The sequence below is a fragment of the Lontra canadensis genome, unplaced genomic scaffold (genome assembly GCF_010015895.1).
Source record: "Lontra canadensis isolate GAN:19392208 unplaced genomic scaffold, GSC_riverotter_1.0 scaffold129, whole genome shotgun sequence".
NCBI lineage: Eukaryota > Metazoa > Chordata > Mammalia > Carnivora > Mustelidae > Lontra > Lontra canadensis.
This window is the reverse complement of record NW_022631123.1, coordinates 1,167,796-1,191,466: the sequence shown is the minus strand read 5'-3', so window position 1 is coordinate 1,191,466 and position 23,671 is coordinate 1,167,796. Positions and strand designations below refer to the sequence as shown.

The 23,671-nt window shown below is 37.8% G+C and overlaps 1 protein-coding gene across 9 annotated transcripts in view; it reads right to left on the bottom strand.

The window, feature by feature from the left end:
* NLGN1 (neuroligin 1) overlaps positions 1-23,671 on the bottom strand; it is an 824,956-nt gene that overhangs the window by 627,770 nt on the left and 173,515 nt on the right. For 5 of the 9 annotated variants that reach the window (XM_032842375.1, XM_032842376.1, XM_032842374.1 and 2 more), the window contains exons 2-3: positions 22,846-23,658; positions 22,344-22,403 (exon numbers count right to left, since the gene is read on the bottom strand). In XM_032842375.1, the coding sequence (XP_032698266.1) occupies positions 22,344-22,403; positions 22,846-23,338 (553 nt within the window). In that variant the 5' untranslated portion in view covers positions 23,339-23,658. The remainder of the gene's footprint in view (positions 1-22,343; positions 22,404-22,845; positions 23,659-23,671) is intronic. The other 4 variants (XM_032842378.1, XM_032842380.1, XM_032842381.1 and 1 more) reach the window with 1 other exon arrangement.

The following is a 23,671-nucleotide window of genomic DNA, read 5'->3' as shown; positions in this document are numbered from 1 at the left end:
CTCCCTGACCAAATTGACATGGATAAAATGTCTGACAGTTACCATAGAGTTCAAGAAGATTCTCACGGGAATATACCGACCATTGTGTCCTCATAAGCCTTTTATAAAACTATATTGAAGCCCCCAGAAAAAAAAAAAATACAAATGGACAGAGTGAATAGAATATAAAGGAGAATTATAAATCTTATCATCTTCTTAGTTAAGAACAATCAGACAACTTGTAAGCTAAAAATTAGTCTTGGAAACCCTACTATTGGTTACTTAATAATCTCTATGTTCTGTTATAATAAATTAAACTAATTAGCCAACTGATTGCAATAGCTTCTGTTTGTTCTTACTGCATTTGGTAACCGTGCTGCATTCATATTTTTTTAATGAATTACACAGCACATGTAGCTGATTTAAATTATTCCCTATAAAAGTAAGACATACCAATATTACATCACAGTTGATTTATTTAAATTGATATTCCAAGTCTTCTTAAATGCAAAGAAGAATATGTATCCTTAATTCATTGTAAGACTTGGGAACAGGCATCCGCAAAAGTTTAGCTTATTGTAAACAGGGAAAAACAACAGTAGCATGACAAGAGAACATTAAAGATGGTATTTAAACAACAAATGAAACAAGCTCATGCTACCTTAAATCCATGCATGAACTAAAATTTCAACTCATCCTCCTCACTAGAAATCTTGGGGAGTCAGCAAAATAGGCAGAAGAAAATGCAGACAGATATTAACCCTTTCATCCATTGCAATTCACTTTGTTCCTATGAAGAATCTGAAAATATGAAATCTTCAAATGACTCTAGAGGTCTACTCCTCATTTAAACCTCATTTTACCCAAGTGAAAACTGAGGCCCAAAGAGGTGCGATTTGCTCAAGGTCACACAGCAATTCAAGGACTGAACCAGAACAGGATACCAGGCATCCAGTGTTCTTTCCACACCTGATAAGCAGGCAGGAAGCTGGAGGGTGGAGCACATTACCCCTTTCAACCTTATATACTGGTTCTTCCAGCATATTTTTTTTCCCCCTTAGGAAGGAAGAAAGGAAGGAAGGAAGGATGGAAGGAAGGAAGGAAAGGAAAGCAAGCAAGCTAATAATGCTCCTTATTGCCAAATCTGTGATGGCTTTTAAATAGATTATCGATGGGACTTCAGGAAAATTTAAATATTTATAACATTTTTTAAATTACTGATCAACTTCTTGTCAGATGACACAATTGTAAAAGCGTATTAACTATTTTTTTCCAAGCACCATCCTCTTGCAACATCAATCTAACCAAAGACAACGGTCAAATTAATCTTCCTAAAATAGTTCTAATCATGTCATTCTCTTATGCACAAACATCTGGTGGCTCCCCTTTGCTTACCAAATTAAGTGTAAAATCCTAACACTGGCATTCAAAGTCCTTCACGAAAGTCCCAATTAATCTTTCCTTCCTGATACTCATTACTTCTTTCCCAACCTAACTCCAACCACGTGACAGTCACACCCTTGTTCTTCCCCAGGCCTCCCGATGCTGATGCTGTTCTATCCCCTACCTAACCGCACAAGTCTGCATTATGTCAGGTCACCTTAAATCCTCTCACTTTCTGACTGTCTACTCTCTAAACTCCTCGAAAACACATTCTTGATGAGATGTCATCCCTCCCTCCTTTTAACCCTAATAGACTCTGCTTTTTTGCCTTTTGTGAAGATTATCTCACTTCTTTACATTTACATTATAGATGTAACCTGTCCTTTCTTTCCCAAGCTTTCCTAAGCTCCCTGAGGACAGAGTCATTAGGCATCCCTGCTGACAACATTAACTCAGTATTGTTTGTTGACTTCCACGCTGAAGCGTTTCAAGCACAGAAGACACAAGAAGCATTTAACATTCAGTAAGGTTAACCTTCACTGAGGTTTTATGTGGGAGTCACGTCAGAGGCAGGCCACCAACACGGACATGGCTAACAAGGTGGACTGTGAAGAATAAATGTCAGATGTTGCTATAGAATGGTGATGAGACAGGACGCTGGCATTTTCGGTTTCAGGAATAGTCAAGAGTCTGGTTCTTCATTTAGCTTCGCTCCCCTGGGACTCAACCCTCCCTTGGGTGCAGAATGCAGTTAGAGGCTCTTTTAACTCTTTCAGCATAATTAGTGCACTGAAGAAGTCATTTGTTCAATGATCTGGAAGGCAGCGTGCAGCTCCCCTAAGGCTTACATCTGTTATCGGGCAGGAAATACGGCAACTTGCTGTGTTTACTAATTGGGTCAGTTAGTAACTTTGTTCTCTTCTTCATTTTTCTGAAATTCCCTAAATCAGTCGTTTTCCTATTTGAATCACAACATGAAAAGGGATCAGCATGATCACCCCAAGTTTTGTTTCCCTAAAATTTCAAAATGAGTTTGGTCTTTTTACCTTGTTCCTGGGACTATTTCTCTCCTTGCAGCAGGTCAGCATCAAAAAACAATTTGCGCCTTCTGTCATGCTCCGATCTTGCCAGATGTTCTTGCCACTCCTTGAGATAATATTCTACTTGATGTCCCACATTCCATATTCTCAGTCTTTCTCTGAGGTTTATGCGGTTTTAATGATCTAGGTGTAGGAGTCTCAGGTAAAAGCCTCACCAGTTCCATCTGCACCTCTCACAGCAAGGTATGTGGCCTCGCTGCGTTCAAGTTCTTGGGGTCCATTCCACTTCCATGCAAACAAACACAGCACCTGATGTGAACAGCTGAATAGCTGGAAAAACAGACTGAGTCTGTGCAATTGGCCTCATCTACACTCTTCAATCCTGGCTTGTCAATGAGAATCATACCCACACAGTCTATGGCAGTGGGTGGCCTTTCTCTGAGAATACTATTATGTACGCTATTCATTTTTCTTTTGGAAATCTAGAGCTATACACAGCTTAGAAGTGACAGTAATGGGGAATTTTAGTGCAGAGAGTGCATCATCTTTTTTCTCCTCTTTGGTAAGAAATGAATGTAGGATTTTTTTTCAGAGCATTTGTGTTTGTATATGTGTGTATTGATGAAATTATTATTTTACTTGAACACACTACAAAGGCATAAATAGCTTTTTTTAAACCTTCAAAGTGATAAGAAGAAATATAAGAATGGTAAATTCATTCACACGATCGATTTTTGCTGAAATTTTCACGAGCTCATCTACCCCTCGAGTAGATCTGTAAATATGATTTATTAACAGCATCACCTTCCTCTGAACTATATAGTCTCCAATCTGTCCTCAACTTTTTCGGTGCCTCCCTGCTCTCTGTCCACCCCTCTGTTTCTGCAATCAGTTTCCAATTCTGCTAATTCTGCTTTGAAATGTCTCTCAAATCCATCATCTTTTATTTCCACTGTCAACCACTCTTCATATGAACTATAGGGTCATTACCTCCTATCTAGTTTTCTTTCCTAAAATCTAATTAAGTTTTCTGCCCTTCCTATTCCTTGCCCACCATCCTCTGAAACCACATTTCTCATTATCGGAATCCCTTACCTGCATGTGTGTGCATGCGTGCACACACGCGCGCACACACACACGCACACACACACACATAAATTATTAATGCATAACAGTTCATAGTAAAACCACACATCCTGGTCTTCTAATATTTCACTACAACTGTCATTTTATCACAGTTCAGTATTTTCTGTGATCTAAGTAACAAGACACTTAACTGTCCCCAGACTTTGCTAACTGCTCTGCCTTTTCTTTGGCAGGACAAAAGCCTTCATGCCTCTACCTGCTGAGAACCCACCAGTCCTTCAAAGTTGATCCAAAATATTACCTCTTTTAGGGAACTTTTCTGATTCACACTCAACAAGTTCCTGCAGTTTTACTAAGATGTGTAACATCTCATCCCTCTAATGACCTCTCCAGTCTTTGAGTATACACATTTGATTATTCATAATTTGTCTTCATACTAGATGTTAAGTACTTAAGTTCAGCAGGTCTGTGTCTGTGTCTGTGTGTGTTATAATACGTACAGACTGGATTTATATTCCAGTATGTAGTATGAAGCACGCCACATGCTAAATGCTCTGAAAATACATGTTGAATTCAATCGACATATATTTTCTGAGTTACCAGTGTTCTGAAAAATTATGTTCATTTGTCTAGTCATTAATACAAATCTACATAAATTATGCACCTGTCTGTTCCTTTTAGCAATTTACATTTCACTAGATGATTTTCCTTTCTTTCCAGCTGACAGTTTGTGATTTGCTGTCTATGCATGTCTTCCTTCTCATTTTCAAGCTTGCCCCAATCAAAGGTAGGTTACAGAGTTACGACTCTTTCCTCTTTGCCACACATCCATGTCACTTGTCTCTCTTGTTCTGACATAATTATCTTTCCCTCACGTTCTATTTTTAAAAGATGACTTAGTAAAATAAATATATATATGTGGCATTATTTTCAAGAGTTTATCTTAATCTGTCATATGAGAGATTAAAAATCTGTTCATTATTCCATCCTGTCCTATTCCATCTTCTCCTTCCCCTCCTTTTCTCTTTCTCCTTTGCCATAGACATCTTCCCTTTCTCAGACTTCATTTCTTTATTCTAATTTATTCTCTATCTTTTCCTCCCTTCTTGAGTCCTGGTGAAGAAGCTATGTTGGAAAAGACTGGTTAGGAGAAGTAAGGACAGTAAGTCAAGAAGGAAGGCACTGGGCAGTGAGACCTCCTAGAGCCATCGTAGGCTTCATTCCTTCCTCAGTCCTCCCAAGAACCAGCCAATACCCCAATCCTATTGAGCTGAAAAAAAAAAAATCTCTTATCCTTCATTTCCTCCTTTCTACTTCCCATCCACTGCCTTTAGCAAGACCCTTGGGGTCACTGACACTCCACTGCAATAACCTACTTGTCTCTACTTTGATTTTTTATCCTTGGATTCTACCATTTATAATGTTTTTGGAGACAATGTTCCTTCCATAGTGCTTATTTGATTATGTCAAGTTTTTGCTTAAAAATTTTCATGGCTTGCCATCACCAATATAAAACCTCTAAGCTCCTCAGACACAAGATCTGGGAGCTTCCCAGGGCCCCAGGCTCACTTTCCTGATCTCTACGGAGCCAAGCCCCTCCCACCTCATCCCAGTGCATTCTCTTCATCAGTGGAGAGCCACTTCCCCATGCTTATAGTCCATTTCAAGCAAGCTTATTGTGACAAAACCTTCCTCACCCGCTCCCTACAAGATAATACTGGAAATTCCCTCCTTTGCACAGCCTCTTATCATGCATTACCATTGCCTCCTTCCCTCATAGCACCTCTATCATTTGTTGTACTTAGTGGCTAAGGGCAGAGTCAATTAAGTTGCTACTTGGTTTTAAATCCTGGCTCTGCCATTTTCTAGTTATGGAATGTAAATGATTTATATAACCTATCTGTGCCTCACATTTCTCAACAGCAAAATGGAGATATTAATAGTAATGATTTCATAGGGCCTTTGTGGGAACTAAGTAAGCTACTATATAAAACCCTTAAAACAACGGCTGGTCCTTGGTAAATATTGCATAATAGGTAGCTATTATAATAATTATTTTTATTTTCCTTTGCTTGCCCCTTATGGTAAACACCACATCCAGTTGCTTTTCTCCTAGTGTCTAGAATAGTCTCTAGGACATACTACATGCTTAATAACCGTTTTGTGAGAGAATGAACAAATGCATAAAAATAGGAATAAGAGAAAAACAGACATTTTGTTTCCCTAAGTTACAACACATCACTTTTTCATTGTTCCCCTTAAATGTGAAGGGGACTGCAAGAGTACAAACACAAATGTTCATAGTGTTTGAGTTGAAAGTTTTAATGGAACTTTCCAACATTCACAGAGGGTTTCTATTTTTCTATCTCTCAGAATTATACGAACATCAATGGGTATGCAGCATGGGGGAAATGCAGCGAAAAGGAAGCTGAACTGGCTGTGGAATTTGTGGGGCCCAGTGCCAAATGAAAATGTAGGATCTCTTCTTCAAAAATAATTCTGAATGTCAAGATGGTGGCCGTGGAACATTTAACCGAGTATGAAGCCATTCTCAGTACAGGGATCAGTATGAGTGCACAGATCACCCTCCATGAAGCCAGCCCTGCCAAGAGTCTAACACTCTCTTCGCCATCATCACTGCAATGTGTTTTGAGACAGATCTAGTCTATGTTACTGCTGGATTCATCTCTTGCCAACTGGATTTATCTCTTGAGAGATAATTCGTCTGTAATGCTCTTACTATCCCTCTCCAGCCTGAACTGTCCAGAATCCAGCCTCTACTATCCACTAGAAAAGCCAATGTCTTCTCCATTTATCTCAGCAATCTAAGCTGCCCATTATCTGCCATGCTCAAAAAGCTCCTTCATTTATCAACCAGTGATTGGGCACCAACCATGTTTCACAAGCTCTGTCTATGGTCTATATCATACATACAATAACATCTCAACCTCTTGTTTGCCCCATTTCATAATGTGACTTCTGGTTTTCCTGGAAAAGCCAGTAGTTGCTAATATCTAATAATAGAAGAACATAACAAAATGACCCTCTGGATACATGTACATGTTTATGGTGATTTGAACCAACTAAAGGCTAAATCATAAGCACAGAAGACTAGAGGAACTATTTCATGCTATATAGAAAATCCCTTAAACAAATCTAGTTAGACCTTTTCTTAGATCATCTAATACTCATGTTCTGCCTGTTTCATAACCCCAAATGACATGCCTTAGCAGAAACAGTGGCAAGAAGTTCCATTACAGAGGTAGATGGCATAACAAGGACAAAAGAAAGTATAATAATTATAAAAGAAGATATATTTGTCACAGGAGGGAAATTGGGGTTAGGTAAGAGGAAAAGGAAATTAAATTAGAAGGTGGAAGGGAAAATGAAGCTTCTGGCCTGGAAAAGGAAAATCATTCTCTGTGCTTCTATTACACAAATGCGTTGTTGGCGTCCTGTATTAAAATATAAATTCAGTGCAGAGGCAATAAGGCTGGCAGTAACGTGCACAGGCAGAGAGCCAAGAGCCTCGGCTGTTGGCAGCCACTCAGCCCTGAGGGCCCTTGCAACAGAGTCCAGGTTATATCTGTCAGACGCTGAGCCACTGAACATTGTTATTTCTTAGTTAAGGACTCTGATGTTGGCTTTGAAATTTTCTTCATTTGGGGAGCCATAAACAAATAGTGACTGCAGAGCAGAGAGGAAAAGAATATATTCTTACTTGCTATGTCTGGTGAGAAATGATAGCAGGTGTAGTATTACTCAAATAAATGCAGATGGTGGGAGATGAAGGCTCTCTCCGACAAAGTACATTGTTTCTTTAGGCTGTTTATGTTTTCAATGAATATTTATTGAATCCCTTGTGAGTACTGGGGATATAGCAGTGAAGAAGAGAAATGTTCTGGGGCAGACAGAGAGTAAGTATGTAAGCACATAAATGAGTAAAATAATTTCATCAGGAGGTAAAATGTAATAGAAGGAATAATCCTGGGTGAAGAGAGTTTGCCTTAACAGAGTGCTCAACGAAGGGCTGACAAGGTGGCATTTTGCCAAGCCCTGAATTAGAAAACTTAGACAGGAGAAAAGGTAGACACTGTATATTCAAGTTAGAAGGAACAGCAAGTTCAAAGGTCCTGAGGTGGATAGATTGGCATCCAAAAGGAGATCAGCAAGGCCAGAATATAAAGAACAAGGGAGAATTAGATGGAAGGAGATTGCAGACATGGGCAGGAGTCTTATGGAAGATCCTGTAGGACACAGTCAGGAGTCCTACATTTATTCTAAAAGCAACAGGAATTCTTCTATGGATTAAGAAAGGAGCACTGTGATTTGATTTCAGACATCAAAGAAAAAAAAAATCCCACTGGCTCTGTATGTAGAATGAAATTCAGGAGCAGGAATGGAAATAGGAACACCTGGTATGAAGCTATTGCAGTAGTTCAAACAAGAAATGATGGAGGCTCCAGGTGAAGTTCAAGGAAGTGGAGAAGAAGGGAAAAGGCACACCAAGGTGGAAGGATAATGTCTGTAATATCCTGAGTATCAGGGGTAAGCAATGCCTGCACATACCCCCCGAGAGGTCACCTTGTGGAGAGAGAGAAGCTCCTAGAGCTTCACAATCAGTAAAGCGCAAACAGCTTCAAAATCATGAGGTATTCACTTCAAGTATTCAAAAGCAACCTCTTCAGCCACCTCAGTTAAGAAGAAAATAAAAATTTTTAAAAATGAGTTTTGGGGGCACCTGGGTGGCTCAGTGGGTTAAGCCTCTGCCTTCAACTCAGGTCATGATCTCAGGGTCCTGGGATCTAACCCCGCATCGGGCTCTCTGCTCAGCTGGGACATTGCTTTCCCCTCTCTCTTTGCCTGCCTCTCTGTTTACCTGTGATCTCTCTATCTCTCTAACAAATAAATAAATAAAATCTTTTTTAAAAAATGATTTTTGAACAAAGCCTATATACTTAAGTTGTTAGGGACAACTCATGCAGTTGTCCCTAACTCATTTTAAGCCTCTTCATTTTTCTTTCACAAACAAGTTTTTTTGTTTGTGTGTTTTTAAAATGTGGTTGTTCAATCTTCCAATCCATGACAGTTTCAGCCTTTTCAGAAATGAGCAGTAGTGTTTCCAGAGCCTGGCAATGTGAGAGTAGTAATAGGAGACAACTGATACCTTGGCAAAGAAGGAGACATATAGATATGCATACGTACATACCCCCCCCACCCACCCACACACACACATTTTTATTTTATTTATTTATTTGACAGACACAATGAGAGAGAGAGAGAGAGAGAGAGAGAGAACGCACACAAGCAGGGGAACAGTAGGTAAAGCAAGAGAGAGAAGCAGGCTCCCCACAGAGCAGAGACTCTGGGATCATGACCTGAGCAGAAGGCAGACACTTAACAGACTGAGCCACTCAGATGCCCCCACACATACATTTTAAATAAGCACAGAAATCATTTAATCTGGAGTAACTCAGTAAAATGGTCCCACACGCCACACATCGAAGGACTACAAAATTTGTTCACATCAGGGACAATTGTCTATCATAAGACATCTCTAAGCCATAGACACCTCTCCTATGTATCCCCATCATGCTCCCTGCTTCCCTCCCTCGGGGCTCTTACTACCTTGTTCTTTTTTGTTTCTGAATCTCTTATCCCCAAGAGTTAGCGAGCCCTTTGAGGGCAGCTCTTTAATGCCATTTTTATCTCTGTGTGTCTGGGGCCTACCACAGGGCCCTGTACTGAGGAGTCACTCAACAGAAGTGTGGAAAGAACTACAGAGCAGCAGCTGTTCATTTACCTCCAGAAGAGGAGACAGACTGTAGCCCCATAACTCAGCAGCTGCTCTATCAGTAGCCAAAGCATTCTCAAGCTTTCCAGAGATTTGTATAGGTACAGCACAGGCTTTTTTTTTTTTTTTTCCTAACAGATGGGTAGAAAGTTTTAAAGCATTGCTTCTTGGCAGAGCAACTAAGGTGGGCTCAGGCACAGGGCTGATATAATTATAGTTTTGGTTATGCCTGATGTGTTTTATTCTAATGTGCATATTTTGTGCTCCATACACATTTAAAGATTTAATTAAATGTTTTATTATACAGAACACAGTGCCAAATATCATCATCATTACCTTTTTTCTTCCCCCCCACAGAAACAGCCATTTCCTCATGTTGTTCTGAGATTTTAATACAAACAAGGCTTACATTTACTTGGTAATACAGACATGGCCACCACAAAAGTGTCTGGTTTCTTGTTCCCAGCAGGCTATCATTGCAAAGTAAGCTCCCTGAGGGCAAAAAATAAATATGTCCTGCCCAAATGAGTCTCCCGGAGTTCTGGACAAGGATGTTTGGCCTACAGTAGGCTCAAGAGAGAGAGAGGGAACAACCATGTAGGAAATTTTAGGCAGTGCCTTCTGGACATAGAATACAAATGAGAGCAAAGCAACATTGGAACTAGTGAGTGAGAGAGAGAGCGAGCGAGCGAGATTGGAAGGGAATAAGGGGAAAGAGAGAAAGAGAGAAAAGCATCACTCTGATAGTCAAAGATTCCACTTAATGGCAGTCTGAGGCCCCAGTAAACATTCTACAAGGTATTGTATTTTTCCCCTGAAAACAGTCTGCTAAACTGCACAAGTGGCCAAAGAAAGGTATTCACAATACAAAGAGGAAAAAAACCCCAAATCTCATCCTTAACCTTTCAGAGTGAGTTGAAATACAAAATAGTTTAAATGATCATTATAGAAAAAAGAATTTCTACTCAGAATCCAGATTTATAGATATTCCAGTTTTCACTGAAATAGAGTTAATTTCCTAAATAAATGACTGTCAAACTCATTTTTTAAAACAAAGACATCCCCCCGCCAGCCTTATTTTTCTTTTTTCTAAAGGAAATCTTGGCACTCTAAGTGGATTTTCCCTCTTTGTGTAAGGTATGAAATCCAAGCTGTCCTGGTGGTGTTGAGATATGTGAGAGTCTGGGGGCTTGTGATGATGGGGACTTGGAAGCAGGTCAACAGACACACTGGTGGGCTACTTGACTGCCCTGCTCAGAGATAGCTCAGAAACCTCATGATCTGCCTGTGTAGATTTTTGTGCCAAAGGGACACATCAGTTCCGCCTGATGAAAGCTTAGAGCTACAAACTGAGGCCAGACTTGCTCACTGCCTAGAAAGACGATGGATCAGTGGAGGAAGATGATGAATGGGAACTTAACAGGAAGGCAAAGCTAGCACTAGCTATAGGCATTCCTCTTTTCAGAGATCCCCTTCACAGGGACATACCTATTCCTGAGAGGCCCGGGAATCCAGATCAGAAGGAGTATATATGTTCTTAATAGTTCTACTTAAGCCTCCTTCTTCCTTTCCTGGGAACAGCTCTATTTACAAATGCTTTTGATCTACTTGGCAGAGCTACCTTTGTCCTCCTGTCATACCTGCCTTGAATTTATTATCCCTCTATCCCATTTCTTCCTCCTCCCACTCCTTTGAGGAAGTTAGAGAGAAGATTCCAGAAGAGAAGCCCTGCTGTTTTGTGGAGAAACATAATAGGAACTCTTTTGTGAGAGAAAGAAAAGAGAGAGAAAGTGCTTTTGTATCATCCTCCTAAGACTAAAAGACAACAGGTGGCCATTTTCTTTTTTGGCCTAAATGCTCCAAAAGTCTTCACCTCAAAGAAAAAAGATGAAAGGAAGAATGAACACTTCTTTTTTTTTAGTCCTGAAATGAGGAGCAGAAAATTAAGACTGTTGATTTTATGGTTCTCCAAATCATAATTATGGCTGCAATGACCCCAACTCCTTTTATTAAGATATCTTTTGCCATTGTTTAAAACTAATTCTTGCAACATTTTACATGCTTTAATGAAAATTAAGGGCTATAATTAAATCGCTCTAATGCTATCATTATGTAGATACCAGATGAACAGAATTACAGCAAACAAAGGAATAGGTCTTAAATTAAAAATTATTTTAAAAAGATCTTTGTTTAATTGCTTATATATGACAAATGAAACAGTAGTGAACATCAATGCTACTACAATGTTAAATTGATGGGATCTTAATTTTTACTAAAACTATATTTGCATATAAGCAACCGTCCAGATAAAATGTTTAAAATTCAGGGAAAGTTAAAAAAAATCTGAATCTTTTTGTCACAGAGTCAAGCACTTACATATTCAAAAATATCTAAACTAATGCATACCACCCTATCTTGATAGAAAAATACCTAAAAAACAAATTAAGGAAACTTTCCAGGAGAGCAGAAAGAATCTGTAACTGTTGGAGGACCTATCACATTCGAGTTCTTTTTTTTTTTTTTTAAAGATCTTATTTATTTGACAGAGAGAGATAGCCAGAGATAGCAAAGCAGGGAGCCTGATGTGGGGCTCAATACCAGGACTTTGGGATCATGACCTGAGCCAAAGGCAAAAGCTTAACAACTGAGCCACCCAGGTGTCCCTCACATTTGAGTCCTCATTTGAAAAGGAGTCCCCCAGCACTCTTAACTAGCAGCCATGTGATCTTGGGTAGGTTACTTAACTTCAATAAGCAATAAGTTTTCAATCTATGAAATGAGTATAATGATAATACCATTTTGAAATCTTTCTGGAGTTTCAGTTTTAAAAATATTGGAAGTATGCTTAGAGATCCTCAAGAATTCATGTCCAAATAGAACCTCAGAATGTGATGTTATAGGAAAAATTGTGTTACTCCAAAATTCATATGTTGAAGTTCCAACCCTGAAAACCTCAGAATACGACCTTATTTAAAAATAGTCTTTACAGATGTTATTAGTTAAGATGAAATCATTAGGGTGGACCCTACTCCACCTGATTTGTGTTCTTACAAAAAGGAGTAATTTGATAACTCAATAACCAAAAACAACCAAACAATCCAACTTAAAAATGAGCAGAGGATCTGAATAGGTATTTTTCCAAAGAGATACAGATGGCTAACAAGTACATGTAAAGATGTTCAACATCACTCATCATCAGGAAAAAGCAAATCAAAACCACAATGAGATATCACATCGCATCGTCCAGAATAGTTAGTATCAAAAAGACAAGAAATGACAAGTATTATTGAGGATGTAGAGAAAAGGCAACCATCATGTACTGCTGGTGGGAATATAAATGGCACAGCCACTATGGAAAACAGTAAGAGGGTTCCTTAAAAAATTAAAAATAAAACTATCACACAATCCAGTAAATCCTGTTTCTGAGTATTTATCTGAAGAAAATGAAAATTGGAAAAGCTTTATTCATTATATTCAATGCAGTATTATTTACACTAGCCAAGAAATGGAAACAATCCAAATGTCCACTGATGGATAAACAGACAAAGAAGATGAGACACAGACATACGCACACATACAAACAAACACACGGGAATACTATTCAGCCATGAAGAAGAATGAAATCTTGCCATTTATGACAAATAGATGGATCCTAAGGGCATTATACTAAGTGAAATAAGTCCAAAGGAGAAAGACAAATATTGTATGATCTTACTTATGTGTAGAATTTAACAAACAAACAAAAACAAGCATACAGATACGGAGAACAGATTGGTGGTTCCCAAAGGTGGGGGTGAGGGGTGGGCAAATGGGTGAAGGAGGTCAGAAGGTATAAACTTCCAGTCAAAAATAAGTCATGAGGTTGTAATAGCTGGTAACTACAGTTACTAATATATCTAACAGAATATATATATATATATATATATATATATATATATATATTCTTGAAAGTTGCTAAGAGTAAATTTAAAATTTCTCATCACAAGAAAAAAATGTGTTACTATGTATGGTGATGATAATTAGACTTGGTATGGTGATCAATTCACAATACATAAAAATATCAAATCATTATGCTGTATATTTGAAACTAATATGGTGTTATATGTTAATTATATCTCAACTTAAAAAACATATTATAAAAGGGGGTAATTTAAACACAGACATACATACAGGGAGAATGTCATGTGCACAGACACAGGGAGAAGATAGCCATCTGTAAGCCTGAGGAGGGAAACCTACACCAGATTCTTCTTCACAACTCTCAAAAGGAATCAACCCTGTGGACACCTTGATCTCAGACTTCTAGCCTCCAGAACCATAAACAAAAATCTTCTGTTGTTTAAGCCATGCAGTTTGTGATACTTTGTTACTGCAGCCCTAGCAAAATACAATGACCTTATTCGAAAATAGGGGCTTTGTAAATGTAATTAAGATAAGGTCATACTGCATTAAAATGGCCCATAAATGCTGTCATTGGTGTCCTATAAGAAAGCCATGTGAAGACACAGAGACACGGGAAGACACTCAGGGAAGAAAGTCATGTGATAGCTGAGGTAGAATCGGAGCGATGCATCTACAACCCAAGGCATGCCCAGAACTTTTGGCAACCACCAGAATCTCAGAGAGAGGCCAGGAGATTCTCCTTCAAAAGCTACAGAAATCATCCACCCTGTCAATTCCTGACTCTGGACTTCTCCAGTCCAGAACTGTGAGAGAATAAATAATCTCTGTTATTATAAACCACACAATTTGTTCAATCTGTTACAGCAGCCCTAGGAAACTAATAAAGGAAATGCTACATAAAGTACTCTGTTCTCTTATAAATGGCCATGAGAAAATTTACAATCAGAAATTATGCTTCCACATCTAGTCCAGAATTTAAGGTTATCAAATCTAGAATGAGTTTATATAATTGTTACTAGAGAATTTATATGCTGATGATTTTTGAAATTGATCATTTCCTAGGCTATTTTAGCATGTACCACTACAATGGGGAGGAAAAAGAGTATTCATAGGAGAAATATTAAAAGCCAAAAGATTATCAACAAAATCTGTAATGCTAAGTAATATAGAAGTAATTTAAAGCAACACTTACATCATAATTATTAAGCTCGTAGCATGTCCTATATGTGAAAACAATACATTAAAAAATACATTATTTATTATACATTGGAGAGGAGAAAGAAAAGCAGTTTCTACAAAGGATTTATTTTGTGGTATAACTCTCTTTGCTGATAACATAAGTCTTAAATGTTTTCAACTTCAACCCCAGTTTCTGTTAGAAAAAAGGTATTTATTCTCTGGAGAAATTGAGTTGGACAACTATAATGGTCTTTTAATCATCTGCTTCAGAGGACTCTCTCTGACTGTCAGTAAACAATGGAACAATTGATGCTATTCTTTTAAAACTTTACAACCCTTTAGATCTACTTCATTTCAGAGTTCCAACTTAAACTGTTTAGCTTTTAGAAGACTTAACCACATCTGTCCAAGGTTACTAATTCAAATATAGAGTCAAATCTCTGGTGCAATTTGGTTTCCATTCATCTTCAAACCCCCAAATGAACCTGATACGGCAATCATTCCAGTATGCAGTGATTTTTGTCTACTAGCAAACTGGCAGCCAATTTCATTTTCTTTTTGATCTGGGATCCCACATAAACAAGACTGCCGTTGTTGCTGTTGTATTGTTTTATTTTATTCCTTGTTCAAAAATTACCTCAAAGGAAATACAAGCGGTCACCAACAAATTATGTATCTTTGGAAAAGATACCTAACCTCTTTGGTCTTCCATGTCTGCATTTATAATATGGTATTTAAAATCTCATAAGATTGTTATATTAAATTAATAAGGCTAAATTCCAGAACAAATTTTTTTAAGTTTTTTTTTTTAACGTAATCTTTACACCCAACATGGAACTTGAACTCACAACCCTGAGATCAAGAGTCGCATATTCTACTGACTGAGCCAGCAAGGCACCCCATTCTAGAATAAATTAAGAGCTCACCAATGTTAATTCTATCTCCATTCCTCTTAATATTACACATCAAGCAAAATAAAAGCAATCAGATAAAAGTAGAAACCCACTACCACTTCTACCCAAGGATTCCTACTCATGTACTCTTTTTAGCATTAATGTTAAATTATCTTTTTATGCTCTTTTTTAAAGATTTTATTTATTTGTTTGAGAGAGAGAATGAGAGAGATCACAGAGGGAGAGGGAGAAGAGACCTGCTGCTGAGTGGAGATCCAAATGTGGGGCTTGATCCCAGGACCCTGAGATCATTACCTGAGCCCAAGGCAGACACTTAACCCACTGAGCCACCCTGGAGCCCCTATTTATACTCTTTTTAATCCAAAACCTCCAACTGTGTACTAGATCCCATCTTTCTATAAAAGCGTTATTCTGGCAGTCTACTGTCTTCTTTATTTTCCATTGCTCCCTTTCTACTATACAAATATGTTTTTATTTCTCTCATCTTAACCTACAGCAATAAGAGTAACCTCTGTTTTCCTTATGTGCCCATTTTTTCCTGATCTGTCTTTTTTTTTTTTTTTAAGATTTTATTTATTTATTTGACAGACAGAGATCACAAGTAGGCAGAGAGGCAGGCAGAGAGAGAGGGGCAAGCAGGCTCCCTGCTGAGCAGAGAGCCCGATGCGGGGCTCAATTCCAGAACCCTGGGATCATGACCTGAGCCGAAGGCAGAGGCTTAACCCACTGAGCCACCCAGGCGCCCTTCCTGATCTTATAGCAAGACTCCTTAAAATAGTTATTTATGCTCAGGAACTCCAAATATCCCACTTTCTCTTAGCCCACTCCAGTGGTCAGACTTATACACTCCACAAAAGTTCATTTGGTAGAGTTGATTACTATGTCATCACTTCTTTACTAAGCTTCTAGGACAACAACAACAACATAAAATCTTGGTTTACCTACCATTTCACACATAACACTTTTTCGGTCTCCATTGTTTTCCTTCTCTTCTTCCAGCCCTCTTAATGGAAGGTCTCATGGATTAGTCTTTGGTGTCTTTTTTCTTTTCTCTATTTTCATTCAGTTACTTTTATTCTCACTCAGCCTCATGACTTTACCTCAAATCTTTACCTTCTGTACCACAATGATTCCTCAATTTATAACTCCTATACCTCTCTCCTGAACTTCAAACTAGTTCCTTGAGGTCTGAATTTGAACGTCTATAAGTCACCTTAAATTTAACATATCCAAAAGTATGCAACATCTTTCCACTGTGCCTCCCCCAAAACATCCTACGTTCTCCTTTTTCATCTTACTTGATAGCAAATCTATTAATTTAAGTACTCAGATCAAAAATCTAGGAATATTCTCTGACTCATTTTCTTTCACAGCTCATAACAAATTAATAGAAAAAATGTGACCTTCAGAAAACATTGAGACTCTACCACTTCCATTGTTATTACCCTGGACTGAGCCTGGACCAGGCTCATATGTTGACTGGGCTAAAATGGCCTCTTATCTGCTTTCCCAGTTTCCCCATACTCTTCTGCAATTTACTCTCAATACCTCAGCCAGAATGACTTTTTTCCCCTTTGCTGAACTTTTCATCCCAATCACTTATTTATTCTATAACTGGAAACCTGTACCTCCACTCCCCTTCGTTCATTTTTACCCATCCCCCCACGTCTCCCTTTTAGCAACCATCAATTCATCATCTGTATTTATGGATCTGTTTCTGTTTTATTTGTTTCTTTCTTTCTTTATTGCTTAGATTCCATACATAAATAAAATCATATAGCACTTGTCTTTCTCTAACGGACTTATTTCACTAATATCCTCTAGGTCCATTCATGTTGCTCTAGCTGGCAAGATCTCATTATTTCTTATGGCTGAATAATATTATATATATTTTCCATATCTTCTTATCCATTCATCTACCTATGGACACTTAGGTTGCCTCCATATCTTAGCTATTGTAAATAATGCTACAATAAACATAGGGGTTATATATCTTTTTGAATTAGTGTTTTTCTTTTCTTTGGGTAAATACCCAGTAGCAGAATTATCTCATTGTATAGTAATTTTGTTAAATTTCTTTTGAGGAATCTCCATACTGTTTTCCACAGTAGCTGTGCCAATTTGCATCCCTACCAACAGTTCACAAGGGCTCCTTTTTCTCTACATCCTTGCCAACACATGTTGTTTCTTATCTTTCTGATACTTGCCACTCTGACAGGTATAAGGTGATACCTCATTGTGATTTTGATTTGCATTTCCCTGATGATCAATGATGTAGAGCATTTTTCAGTATGTCTATTAGCCATCTGTATCTCTTCTTCAGAAAAATGTCTATTCAGGTCCTCTGCCATCTTTATATTGTATTATTTGGGAGGGGTCTTTTTTTGGTATTGAATTGCATAAGTTCTTTATGTATTTTGAATATTAACCCCTATCAGATATATCATTTGCAAATATCATTCCCCTTTCAGTAGGTTACCTTTTCATTTTGTTCATGGTTTCCTTTGCTGTGGTGGCATGACCTCTTTAATAAAATGTCAGATCATTCTGAGTCTCACTGCCTCTCTCCCTTTAGCCTTTCCAGGTATACTACAGTGCAAATTGTTCCTTAACTACACAACACAGACTCTCACCTTAATGCCTTTGCACTAGCTCTTTACTCTGTTCTTTCCCCAGATACCCACTTCATCTCCTTCAGGTCTTTGTTGGAATGAGGATTATGCTAAATATCTTATTTAAAATGAACTTTATTCTTCACACCAGCACCCTTGATTCACCACACTCTGTTGATTTCTCATCTTCTTACATCTTTTAACTTTAGCTGTTGATTGTGTTTATCGTCTACAATTTGTCTCCACACACTAGATGTAAGCTCCTGGATGTCAAGAACTTTTTTTTTTTTTCCCCACTGCTGTATCTCTGGGTCCTAGAGCAGTAATCTCATCAGCACAGAGTAAGGACTCAGTAAATATTTGTTAGATGAATAGATTGGTTAAAATGTGTCAGCCAGAAGGAGGAGCATTCTGGAATATAATCTACTTTAAAACACATTGACAGCGAAGAGAGTACTGTTAAGTATAATTAATTAGGGAAAAGTCAGTATCTATGTTCAACTAACAACCAAAGAGACCCTAAATCTGTGGAAAGGGCTTTTGAATGATGTCTGTATTATCTCAGGTAATGATGACTAAATAGAAAACGTAAAAGTAAAATGCATATGAAAATAAGAAATAAAATACTCAAAGAGTAAAAAATTATGCAAAAGGCATCTATTAAGATTCCAATTTTCTGTACATTAAAAATTGGGGTAAATGAGAAAAGTAGGTTAAGAATTTCTCACACTGAAGAAATGAAAATCATTTCTGTATTCATCTCAGAAGAGCTATGCAAATAATAGTCAAAGTGCTGGAGAAATGCAAAGCTGCACAACTCTAGGGTATCCATGAGCCAATCAATTTGTTTGTGGATTCTCTGGGTCCCTTGTTCCTCCTTCTCATGTTTACTGCCTAATATTTGACCACTCTTCTGTTTGTTGGCAACTCTCACAAGACAGCAAACTAGAGAAACAAAATGAAACATAAGCAAATTAAAGCTATTCCTGATAGTAGCTAAGAGAAATATGTTGGGATCTTGGTCTAGACAATAAGAAAATTATGTGTAGGATTTAAGAATGGTCACTAAAATGTGTACTGGCAAGTTTTCTGGAAATCAGTTACTATCATGGACTTAACCCAATTCAATTAAGTGAGTATTAAATTCATCTAAAATGAGTCAACAGGTAGAATAAAAAGAATTCATAATATATTTGACGGGAGGGGGGAAGAAAGGGAGATCAGGAAGGTAGAGAGATGTGAGCCTCTGCTATAGAAATCTCTATTAGAGGTAATTTAACATAACGGAAATGCATCTAATATTAGCAAGAACTAGGACCAAACCTAACTACCACTTACTAGCAAAAGAAATCGGGTCAGAACACTTAACCTCAGAACCTACTTCCTTATTTATAAAATATAGATAGTAATATATTTTCTACATCCAAATTCCAGTTTCTGTCACGTGTTATCTGCCTATTTGGCCCAATGTTGACAGCCATCTCATTTTAAGCACTCATCTTTCAATTTTTAAAGGATAAAACCCTGAAGAAATATCTAGAGAGTAATTAACATATGGCTAAAACTATCATGGGAAATATAAAAAGATAGATTGAAAAGTGCAACTGGGACCTGTTTTAAATGAGAGGAAGCCTATTGATAAAAATGTTTTTATTTCTTCAACTGCACAGGAAAATATTATAAAAGCTCTATCTAAAAACTATAGCCTGGGTGGTGCAGTCATTTGAGCGTCGGACTCCTGGTTTAGGCTCTGGTTGTGATCTCAGAGTAGTGATTTCAGGGTCATGAGACGGAGCTCTGCCTCTCACTCCATTTCGGACTCCTTTGACAGGCTCCGCAATAGACGTGGAGTGTGTTTGAGAGTCTCTCTCTCCTGCTCCCTCTGCCCCTTATACTCATGTTCTCTCTCTGTCTCAAACAAATAAATAAATATTTAAGAAAAAACTATAGCAAGGCATCTCTTGGGGAAGTAAAAGATTTTCTTCCTATTATACAGACTACAGCAGATAAAATGCTTTGTTCTTTGTAAACTTACTTAAATTCAGTAAGTTCTATGGGAAAAAGGATCTTTGTTTCATTCATTATTGACCTCCCTTGAAGAGTAAATGATTAAGGCAATTAAGAAAAAGTTTGGATTAATACAGTATACACAGATTATAGTGTACTTGGCACAGGGGTGGGGGGGAGGTTCATCTGCCTTGGAAGGTAACCACACACAGTTAAAAAGAAAGAGATAAATAATAGCAAGCTAAAAATATCTTTAACATCTATAAAATACAACACACCTATTGCTATCATTCCTGAACCATCATTTAAAAACTTCTAGAATTCTGTTGGAGAATGTATAATCCATATGCAATATATATTGGTATATGTGTAGATATGAAATGACTATTATTTTCTTGAACCAGAATAATCGGATTTCTTGGAATGACCAAAAGAGACTCTCCATGATAAAGAAGGGAAAAAAAAGTTAAAAGTTTGGGGGAAAAGTTCTACTCCTCTGCTTAAAGTCAAGCTCTAAACTTTAGTTTTTAGTTTAAAAAAGGTTATTCATATAAAGGACCACATTTAAAATCTTCGTTACTTAGACTTTGGGGTAACATACAAACAGCTAATAAAAGAACAAACTTATTTAGTAATAATAGAATATATTAAATACCAATGCAAAATAATTTTTTAAACTGCTTAACATAAAAGCACAATAGATTTGGACTAGAAACCACACACACTGAAGTGAGTATCCACAGGTTTTATCCTCTAGCTAATTAGAAATCAGTTCAAAGTTTGCCAAAGTAAAAAGCACAACCTTACACACCTCTTTGCCAACTCTCTCATACAGCTGATAGAACCAACAATCCAAAGAACAACAAAAAAGAATTTCTAATGAATCTATTTCCCCTGAAGTTGTATGAGAGGAAAGGTCACTTTCTCACTTACTAGCATACCTTTTCAGTATCCTTATCATTTTCTTGATTGTACATATTTTCATGTATTATGTTCTATTTATACAATCTTCAATAGCATCTTTATTTATGACTTTGTGAGTCAACATCTTGGTGATAGGAGGTGAAAGTCACTTAGCTAATTACACATGCTTGATAAGCTGCATAATAATAACCACTGCGATATTGTACATTAGTTAAAGGCATGTAAATTACTGCAGTTATTCTCATTTGGGGGAAAACAAGAGACTTTGTTTTAGTTGTTTAAAAGACTTTGTGTTCTCTATATCCACCTTCTCAGTACACTGCGCTTTTAACCCAAATAGTGGCATCAGTAATACACGAAAGGTCAGATCTCACTCTACTAGTTCGACCAAAGAAATAAAAATAAAAACAAAACAAAACAAAAAACTCAATTTAATGCACATACTCTGATCGACAATCGAGAATTTTGTTGTATGAAGCTCTTCCATATAATGCAATCCTCGTAAAACAGAACAGCTTAGACACTCCCTGCCCCACAAGGATGTTGTAATGAAATCTGACTTGGTCCAGCCAGCTTTGGAAGTGCGTAGACAGATAGAATGTACACCACTAGAATATTAATATGACTTCTGTATGGAGATTGGAAATTCTACAAAGTTATGAATAAGGTCAAAATAACACTTGGATGATTTACTGCCCTAGAAAATCATATTCTCCTATGAGTGATTTACTGGATGTTATATAAAAATGGAGTGTGGACAAGCTACATTCAGATGCAAGCTTGCAGCTGTCAGTGTCTACATTTACTCAGTCTGGCTAGAGGATGATTTGAAGGTTGATTTAATTGTAGCTTCTGAATCATGTTCTTCCCTATGTTTTAAATTGTTTAACATAAATACAAAAATGTTAAAGTAATTTTAAGACTGTAAATATTTAGTATAAAAATCTGCAAAACCTCATTCTTTTCTGGAAGAGTAATCGAAAATATACACTATCTGGAAAAAAATACCATTACTTAATAATGGTAATTGCCCAACAGTCATGGCAAATTTACCCTGATATGAGAAAGTTCATAGGGCATTCAGAAGTAGCTAAGAATAAGCAAGCAAAAAAACTAGGTTTGTGACTGAACTGATCAGTTTTAAGAGGAACAGAAATATGTATCTGGAGAACAGGGTTCGGAGAAAAAGTCAACCAGTTGGCAAGGCAACATCATTTGGACTCCTTGCATGCAATGTCATAGCCTAAATATCTTTTCCTCTAAACACAAACTCAGAGCAGAGATTCAATTCCTATCGATGCTACCAGCACCAGAACACAAGGCACCACCACTGAGCGTCATCAATGTTACCTACTCAGCTACAGCTCTCCTTCACCATCTTTCTATTCCTTGACAGGCTTCATGAAATTCCAAATATCACCTAACCATTTACTTTCCAGCATCAGCAAATCATCCTTAGGGAGAGTACCTTCTTCCTCTGTAAGCTTTTTCCCCCATTTTTTATTTCCACTTTTATACATACCTCCTTTTCTACATATTTTCTTGCCGGGTTTTCTGGCACATTCCTTGGATATTCTTTTTACTGAAAAATGAATAGAAGACTAGAAAATAACATGGCGCTCCATCACAGACCGCCGGAACATGCAACACCACTATCTAACTTAATATGCTCCTGCATTTACTGAGTGCGAAAGATCCCCAGTTCGTTGAGCCTGCACATGCAATGGAGACATGTTGATGCATCTTCTCAGAAGTCATTCGGTAGGAAATGGAAAATAGGAGCCCATTTCTACCTAAATACACGTGCTGCGGAGGAAAAAAATGAGTAGGCACAGGAAAAAAATAAGAACAGATACACCAACACACATAAACAAAAAGAGCAGCATGCAAGCATGTAAAGTATGTCTACATGCCAACAGGAAAAGCCATGCATGCTACCAGTACACGTGAATTAATATTGTTAGAACTTAGAATAGAAAAGAAAATATAAATTTATCTCCCTGCTTTTCCTGTAGTAAACTCACCATCCTCAGTGGGAACGTATATGTTTAAATATAGGCAATCTTCACTCTGGTCTTGCACGTATGATGAAACCACATCCAAGTTATTAGTAAACCACACAGGAAGCATGACTTCCGGCAATCTGCCATCGATGATATTCTGGGGGCACACGGGAGCAAACTGAGTCGCATTCCTGATATCTGACCAGGGGGATGGTGGCTCTGGAGGCTGAAAACGATGTTCCCCTGTGGGTGGGGCAGCATACGGAACCCCAAGAAATTGAATAACAGGCCCCAAAATTTCGTTATTGAGTTCTTTCTTAATCCCCCTTATCTTGCCGAAGTTGGTAGTCACCAGTGGGTCTGCATCATCCAATTTTTGGGAAAGCACATGGGCAGCCTGAAGTAAACATCCCAACACGCAGAGAGTCAATGAGGTACCCAATCCCCTGTGTACCAAGCATGCCATTACTGCTCTCCAAACATAATTTGGCCACATGCATCTTGGCAGTGCCATGGTCCCACATTAGCTGTGTAGTTGTCTGGTTACAGGGAGGCAAAGGTATTTATATCCACTTGAGAAAGACGGTATAATGGTAGAATACACCTCCGACTTCTTCAAGGTGAGTTTGTCAAGAAAAGCTCAGGAAGCTCTTTATACAGCCACTATCTCCCATCGATTTCACATGGACTGAAGTAGCATCTTCAATCATCACTAGTTATCAGACCATATCCTATTGACCATTCTGTTTTCCATAGTAGCAACGTGACAAGAGTGGCCATTGACTGTAGATTTCCCTCTTATAAATCAAATCCAGTTAGCGGCAGGTCTGCATCCTAAAGAAAATGA